This window comes from Schistosoma haematobium, chromosome 1, assembly GCF_000699445.3.
Source record: "Schistosoma haematobium chromosome 1, whole genome shotgun sequence".
Lineage (NCBI taxonomy): Eukaryota > Metazoa > Platyhelminthes > Trematoda > Strigeidida > Schistosomatidae > Schistosoma > Schistosoma haematobium.
This window is the reverse complement of record NC_067196.1, coordinates 31,952,557-31,962,122: the sequence shown is the minus strand read 5'-3', so window position 1 is coordinate 31,962,122 and position 9,566 is coordinate 31,952,557. Positions and strand designations below refer to the sequence as shown.

Sequence of the window (9,566 nt, the reverse complement as noted above, 5' to 3'; positions counted from 1 at the left end):
TTAGTTCAGAGATTATCAACAAGAACGCTTTCCCTCAACATTGTAATCGGTAGAAAATGTTAACAGTTCCAAATTAGTCGATATTTATGCGTTACTACAAAATAAGTTGTATGAATTTATTCAAAAAAGTTTTTATGTGAATTTTTCTATATATTAATTACTAGCTATACACAATTAAGTTGGGTTTATTCTAAGTAAAACTTATATTACACCTCATGACCATGACTGTTTTATTAAAACTTTTATTGTGTTATGGTAAATGAAGATTTTATTTCCAATGTGATTGTATGTGTATATATAGTGGGAACTGAAACAAGAAAGGATAGATTATATATATATATATATATATATATATATATATATATATATATATATATATATATATATATATATGAACAGTAAATAAATCTTTACATCAGCAGACGAATATAAATGCGTTATAAACAATTATACTAGTGATAATAAAGGATAAACAAGATGAGAATCTAAAAGAATATGATTTATAAATACTACGAAAGATACATCACATAGAAGTAGGAATGAATCAATAGATGAGTGGTAGTAATAGTAGCAGTAAAAAGGCGCTACACAATACGTCTGCAATAAATAAAATCAAATGCTTAACTGAATCGACCCCAAACAATAGAGATCGACAAGAAAAATTGCAATTGCCATTTATCAAAGTTAATTATATTTAAAGCAAAAACGATAATAATGCGCTATATATATGCGCTCCGATGTCGATTTACAATTCACTCAATTATTAATTATTACAAAGCAACAATGTTTAGTAGGATAAAAGTCGAATTCAAGATCTTTATTATGGAAACAATAGCGTAAAAAGGCAACACAAAATTTGGAAAGTATCTAACAACAAACATTAATCACAACTAGCAATAATAAAGATTAACAACAAATCGAATAGGATCGAGAAGCCACTCTTCTAGCAATTGAAATATACACAATAAGAAACAAAATAATCTTTGACTAAGAAATGGTAATTTACACAATCATATATATATATATATATATATATATATATATATATATATATATATATATATATATATATATCATCAAATGAATTCCAGTAACGAGAAAATGCGTAACCTGTCTAATAATCGAAAAAGCAGAAGTGAACACTCATTCTCCATCTCCAAACAACACTATGAACAACAAAATAATGATTATACCCAGTACATGCGTGTGTATGTAAACATAATTTGATTTAGGAAGATTGAAAGAAAAAGACAAAAATCAAATGGTTTTAATTGTACAACTGACTAATAATCTACATTGTTTATATGTCATCTATTTATAGCGGATTAAAATAGTTAACGATAATACTACTACTGCTACCATTACTAATACTACTAATAATAATAACAAACTCATAACATCCTCCCATACATCTCTTCTTAATTTTCGACGAGTTTTAATTGTCTTTTTCCTTCGTTTTTTATACAGAAAAAGCTTAAACAAAATAAGACAAGATGATTTCGTGACTGGTGAAAAGTGAGAAAAAGGAAGTAAACAGCCTGGAAGAAATAAATAGATTATGCTCTTGAGAACTAGCAGTGACTAACAAAGGAAATCAATAAATGTCAATTTATAAGGAGATACATTATCGTTGACTTGAAGATGTAAACTACGACACTCTTCTAAGTATACCTTTGCTTACTGATACAAATTTAAGGATGTGAAACGAAAAAAACAAAGAAGAAAGGTGCAGAAAAAGAGGACAGAACAAATATATATATATATATATATATATATATATATATATATATATACTCACAGTAAATAATTTCATTCTCTGACTAAGTGTCGAAATTAGAAGTAAAACCTAACTAAATCGACATATTTCGCATGATATTATTATTGGTAAAAAGTATTCTTACTAACACCACTAATCAAAACAATAGAAACTAAAGTCAACAGCAATGAAAGTATAGAAATAAATGAATAAATAAAGATTTAAACATATTACTCACTTTGTTTATTATAAAATATAGAGATAAAAAGGTTACCTATTAGTAATAGTGATAATAATAATCTATCACATTATAAGATAAATCGAGAAATTGTTGTTACGATGGTCGACATGGAGTTGAATGTTTTGTAAAATGAGACAAAGAGAGTGATGGGTGTGATACTAAAGAATTTGGCGGATGACTCAAGGAACTTGATACATAATGTGTATTTTCATCAGTAGTATTATTATCATCATTATTGTTTGTTGGAGGAGTATTCATAATCGTCATCGTCACATGATGATAACGCAAAAAAATAAAAATCGAAGTGAAATTTTGAAATAATAAAACTTGAATGTTATGTAACCAAATGAAAAAATGAAAAGTGAACGATATCGTAAGCATAATTTTAAAAGAAATGCTATCTATTTTATGTAGAGCAGGAGATAATGAATGGTAGTTACTGAAATTCTTGGCGTTAATTCTATTATCATAATTGAAATATATTGATGATGTTTGATCTGGAACAACAGATGAAAATTCTGATATCAATGATGAATGATGCACTGATAAAAGTCGATGAAGGCAGCGATCACGTAAATGACTACATGAGTCATTATCGTTAGATTCCTCAACATCAGATGAATATGATAAAAGAAAATCAGTTGGAGTAGAATACTGTTTCTTATCGGGAATGGATACAGAAAGAAGAATTGAGTCTGACACACCAAAACAACACTCAGACTCACAAGTATTCACATCCCAGTAAACTGCTTGATATCTTGAACTGTGATGGTAATGACTTTCTATATTATAATAAAACAGAATGAAGAACAAATAATGATTAAGTTAGTGTTAAAAAGAACGTTTTTACAGTAAGTGAGTAAAAATATTTGAAAATAATAATAATTTCATGGGAAAATTGTATCATGAGCTAGAATACCACGTAAAGACATAAAATACTCCTTTTTGTAGACAGGAGTGATGATAGAAGTTGAAAGAAAGTTACGGCTGGATTTAAATTAACAGACTTCACGTTACTGATCCGATGATATATATCAATTGACTCATTTAATTAAGTCTTGGCTTCACTTCAATTATCGAATATTACGTCTAGCTGTTTCAGTAAAAGTGAGTTAGGCATAATATTGTAAAAGAAAACGAAAGGATAAGTTAACAAAGAGGATCAATCCAGTAATATTAGATACAATAAATAAATTTAACGAACAAGTATGCAAATAGATAAATTTGATAATTCATCAAGATAATGTTAATTCGCTGTACAATGTGGTATAACAATCTGGATTCTTGCACATGTTGCTAGGTTCTATGTTATCTATGACTAACTATATATAACATAATATTTATGAATAATTTAACTTAGTCATACATACTCTATTAATAATCTCAAATTTCGAATTCATTTTATCTTTCAAACAATCCCCTGTTCTTTGATAAACAAATCATAGATTTATTTTACAAAAATATTAATATTTAAAACAAAGTAAACCTATTAGCTTGTATGTAACTGAAGACAAAGGAACAAAATACGGTGAATCCGTCTTATTCTGGAACTATTGTTATTCTTAACTTGTTTAAATGAGTGATTCTATATTTACATTTATATAATTCCACTGAATTGTTCAGTGGGTATTGGATTGTTACACTAGTTATAGGCGATTGAAGATTATTTGTTCCAACGGTTTTAAAGATGCAAATAGTGTATATACTAATACATTTCCTATATAAATATCTTAAAGAACCAAGGTATTGCACTACCAATAAGTTAAAATAGTTTATTGAATCTTTGACACAGTAGATGAAGTAGCAAAAAAAAACTGTATGCATGAAACTCCCGTGGTCATGCAAACAAAACCTCATTATATAGGCAGTAACGACTTTCAAATTTATCATTTGTATTATAAACAGATCTGAATTCATTGATTTACATACTAATAAGTATATTTGAAAATGTTAAAAAAGTAATTGTGTAAAATTTAGATATATTTGAAACCTTATGAGGTGGTAAAGTACATGAGAATTTATCTTGATACACACTTCCCAATTTTACTTCACAGCAAACCATGTTCCCTTTAAACAAAAAGTATACAAATATAATGACGTCGAAAATGCTGTTATTCAAGCTAATCCTCTATTTCTGTGTAATAGGAAGCCTCAAGCTTTAAAATCGTTTCTAGGTTTTTTTATGAAATAGCATATGCGTTTCATTACTAATAAGAGAAATATAAAAGTTTAAAATACTAGAAATCTTCGATGTATGGTTAAAATAAAGAATATAATTCACTGAAAGTTATACTGACCGAACTGACAGATTATCAAACTTTATATACTTAACGTATCCATCGGTCTACTGTCATTACAGTATGACATTATACTGGTTTACCGATCACTAAAATTTTCGAGTGTATGAAGGAAAGTAATCGAAAAAAAATGAGGTTCACCAGAAAAATGGTATATATATATATATATATATATATATATATATATATATATATATATATGTTCGCCATAATGAAGTACATGTGACCTTGCAGAAAATCACTAATATTTACAATAATGGTACAACTTCGTGAAAAATGAACAATATTCATTGTAGTAATTAACACAACACAAGTCTGTATATCATAATTATAAAAGGGTAATGATACATTTAAAACGCTAGCCAATATAAAATTATTGAACAAAAGTATGAATTTAGAATAAATATATAAAAGGAAAATTAATTGACTTTATATTAAGAGATAAACAAGAGTGAGTAGTTCATATTAAAGGGTAATCAATATGAATCTGTTATTTTTCATATTAGAATAACGAAGAAAGTACCGAATAGTAATGATTGAATTTGGAAATACTCTTTAAACATTTTTACGTGAATTTTTCAACAATAAAAAAGAGATTGGATCCAAGAAAAAAATCAACAGACGTGAGTTAGAATAATATTTCATACACATATTTGAATGCAGATTTTGAACATTTTTTCTACCATCTTACGCTTCATTACCATTTAGCAAAAGATAGAAAAGAGACGATTATTATTAGAGTTTAATTAGTCATAAACTACTAGAATCGGTACGATGTATGGCTAAAAGAAGACAGAAATATGGCGGCTTGAACATGTTTAACAAAGGAATATACATAAAAGTACATGTTCTGGGAGGGGTTTGGAACTAATATAAACAAAAAGTGTGACTTCAAACTGATTGGACTGTGGAAAATGATATGTTCACAAGTATCAAACCACTTTTTTTCTGTTCGGAGTCGTATCAACGTACGGGGAGATAATGGAACTTAAGCCCGGATACGAAAGACTGAGATATCATTTGTAACCAACGTAACTATGTTAACGGTTAGGTATTTGTAAACCCACAAAAAAAGGAATAAATACAATAGTAATTTATTTCTTAGCACTAACTTTGACAATTCAACATCAAAGGTACGTGGTGGTGGGAGAATTATGTGCTTAACTAATGTATTTTTTGTGTAAAATTTTAATGATGAAAGGAAAATACAAGATCACAGCATGAAGGTAGACAAATACTTGATAAAAACAGGAAACAATGATCTTAGTCATAAAGAAAACTACCTGAATTATAGTAGATATTGGTAGTTAAGACAATTAATGATATAACTTATTAATTACATTGCAAAAGCTGGGTTAATTATTTATCATATTTTGTGTCTTAATACTCTATAACTAGTTTTCTTTACCAAGTTAACCTCTTAACCTATTTTATTATACTATTTCCAATTGGATTTTTATGCTATACTAATTCAAAGTAGAGTAATTTGAATCGATCCAACCATATACTGATTTCTATGTTGTTCTCATCATTTCATATCATGGGTAGAAAGAATTTTATCGCTTTGGAGTTAGAGAATGAAAACATGATCTGGAACAGCTTTTATAAATTTTTTTCGCTCATATGTCTGTTAAAAGAAAAGGCAATATTCATCAAAGTCTAGAAAGCACTTAAGAATATATAGTAAATTTACAGTATTTAATTAAACAATTAAATATAACGTAAAATCAATTGTTTATTTAGGCTGTATTAACCGTTAACTCTTTATAAAAAGCGTACTAATTAAATTTTGTGAGTAATAAGAAACTTGACAAAATACCCATATTCAAGCAGGTAAGGTCAGTCAGTCAGTCAGTAACAACGTAGAACTTCGTACGTACGTACATCAGTTCGAGTTGCCACACCACATTAGTACAGAGATGCAGTTATCCACTCAAATTCCGTAGTGGTAGATGTAGTAAGAGTATAAGCAGTAATCAGAAACATTAGGGTTTCAAGATGTTATTTAAAGAGTATAATCCAGTGAAATAAATTTGGAAAGAGAAAAAAGAAAGGGACATGAAGAATTCAAGAGATTAGAATTTGGGAGAACACAAAGAGTGTATGCACCTGCGCCATTGCAAACGATTTTGAGCCATGTCATTCAGGGTCTCTAACCATCGGTTACTATCATCTCGCGGTCCCCAACCAGGTAGTCTACACCTACCAACATGACTCAGTCCACTTGTCAGTGACTTTATGGACTTGTGCCATGTTTTGGTTTGGCCGCCCCTAGCTTTCTTCCAACCTACTCCTATACCACTGAACATAGCACGTCGAGGCAGTCGGTCGTTGGGCATACGTAACACGTGTCCCAGCCATCTCAACTGATGAAGTTTCACTACTTCATCAATTGATTTGCCATCCTTACCTAGTACCCGTTTCCTAACAACTGTGTTACTTACTCGATGGTCCCATGATATACGAGCAATGTTTCAAAGACACCTATGATCGAATACTAGTAACCTACGAATATCCTCTACTCTTACCGGCCATGTTTCACTGCCATAAAGTAGGACGGAACGAACTGCTGCGCAGTAAACACGTCCTTTGGTTGATAGACGGATATCTCGCCTACGCCATAAATGACGCAAGTTGGCAAAAGCTAGTCGAGCCTTCTGTATCCGTGCTGAGATTTCGTCACACACCAGACCACAAGGGCTGATGAGACTTCCAAGCAGGTAAGGGAATGATAAACAACATTAAGCGTAAAACCATTTCATTCATTCCAATTCATAATTTGCTATACTAAGGTTAGGTAAAAGATTCTTTTAAAAAACCCAATACATTTGAGTAATCTTTTAATTTTTTTTTCTATTAAAGTTACCAAAAAGTGGAATGCAACATTTTTTTTATTTATTATCGAATTAAATTAATCCATTTTGTAAAATCTAACAACCATCTAAGAAAACGTTATATATATACACTTGTAACTCAGTGTTTATTTTCTACATAAATTCTCATAAGTAGGTCAAAACAATCGGTAGAAAGCTAAATAAGAAAGTTAATTAATTATGTCAATAGAAAATTATATATATATATATATATATATATATAACGAGGTCTGGTCATATCACTACTGATTACTCTCCGATAAAATGAGTTCATTAGTTTTTTTTGATAACGATTTTCAAATAAACATGAACAGTATACATAATCAGTCTTCATTATTAGTTCTTATTTAATTAGATAAAGAATAGTAGGTTTAATGACAAAAAAAATAATAACATTCAAGTGAATGAAATAATAAACGTAAAAGATTTGCCAAGTTCATTAAATGGTCAAATAAGACATTGAATTTCATTATTATAAACAAATGAAAATACAATTGATGATATACACATATATTACCGAAAATCTATTTGTTTTGTCTATGCATATAAACTTTGATCCATGATCCTCCTGATTACATTTCATTTCGAAATTTTATTTTATCATACTGAGCCATCCATTCCCAGTTATAATTTTCGCATTTATCTTCATGATGAATATTCAAGGCCTTAACAATAAGACTATTAGTTTCCATGATAGAAAATGTTTTAATACCTTTGTTTATACTACTTCACGGTTACCATGTTTAACAGAATTTTATTATCACTACTATTGTTATTATTGTAATTATCATCATCCTGATAAAATAAGTGTATATACTTGCGATTGTACAACCTTGAAAATGAATTCGCCAAAAAAGGAATTATTCGCTGAACCAATCTTATTTTAAGACTCCAATCTTTCTGGTTACTTTGATTTGTCTGCTCTTTTTTCTATTTTCTCTATCTATTTTAAGTGTATTGAGAACTAAAGATAAAGTAGTTTTTGTTTTGTTCTCTTCTTTAGTAGTCTCAATCATAGGTAATTCAAGTTTATATAGTTACATTTAAAAAAAGTACTATCTCATGTTAATTTGACCATTCTAACGGAATCATTAGTACAATATAACTTTAGCACATAACTACGTAAAGAGTTATATACCTACTTAATTCCATAGTGTGAGAGTTTACACGTCAAAGTCACAGAAAAGAATTCTAAAAATTGCAAATATATATTTCAGGAGATATGAGAATAATCTATACCAAATCTGTTTGTTAGTCAACTATAAATTTATATTTAATGTCATTTTGACAAACCAATCATAGTTTTTTGTAATAAAAACAAGGATTAAAAAAGTTATGAAAATCTTAGTTTAAAGAGCTACTGGTGCACAAGTGATTGTTCAACTACTGTGAAATATAGTTACTTTAATTTCAATATTGGCTATAAAAAAAATCATATTAATGCATAATTTATGTTAACTAAGTGATATACAAACAAGTATTTATTAAACCAAAAATAACAAAATAATGACTAATAGTTCGGTTTATTGATATTATTCGAGTGTTGTATGATTATCAATTGAGTGTTTAGTCGATAAACAATTCCTAGTTTTCTAATACCGTTTATTTCTCTGTCACTTAGATGCTCGCATTCAGCATCAGGATATCACTTTTTGAAATGTTCATCCTTCTATGACGCTTATATGTACTTCCCTATTTACAAATTTCCGAACAGTGAACTTTGCTCGACCTGACAAGATTAAAAACAAAATATATTTCAAAGAAAAGTCGGGACAAAAGTATAGTGGTAAAAACACAAATGTCTTATGTAAATTGAATGTGTAGCTTCTAGCACCTTCTGAATTTGCCCGCCACCAACGATTGGTTGAAGATCAGCTAGTCACATTACTCGGACTTTTCCCACACTAGGAACATAAGCTGACGTCTTGGGTGCCTATGCGCTCAGTCGATAATGCTGACCGGGAAGTGTTGATTATTCGCATGACTTTTATAATTACTCGCGACCACACCGTCCTCTTTTTTTTTAGATATTATTTAGTTTTTGTTATTGACCCTCCAAACTAGTGTTGATTTTTTCAACATAGGCAAACAAATTGAGCTTATGAAATGTTATACACAGTTCATAAGGACTGTGCATTTATCTATTATTTGCATCCTTTCGTATTTAAGTCGTACATCTAATCGGGCAACAGGTCTAGCTAACCGAAATTCTAGAATTTTAGTTCACGGATCCATACACAAGATCTATGGATGTCCTTCAACGGGGTTGAGATCGTTAATAGTGGATAGCTATATGTATCAATACCAAGGTTGAACTTAATAGTTTCAAATATGTTTTTGTTATATCCCAATAGGTAGGAAAATTGTACCATTTAAACTTGTGTTAATTTAATTCGGTT

The 9,566-nt window shown here is 29.4% G+C and overlaps 1 protein-coding gene across 1 annotated transcript in view; it reads right to left on the bottom strand.

The window, feature by feature from the left end:
- Positions 1-252: 252 nt before the first annotated feature.
- MS3_00007617 (uncharacterized protein) overlaps positions 253-9,566 on the bottom strand; it is a 36,809-nt gene continuing 27,495 nt past the window's right edge. The window contains exon 4 of the mRNA XM_051215935.1: positions 253-2,779. Within this exon, the coding sequence (XP_051073729.1) occupies positions 2,091-2,779 (689 nt within the window). The 3' untranslated portion in view covers positions 253-2,090. The remainder of the gene's footprint in view (positions 2,780-9,566) is intronic.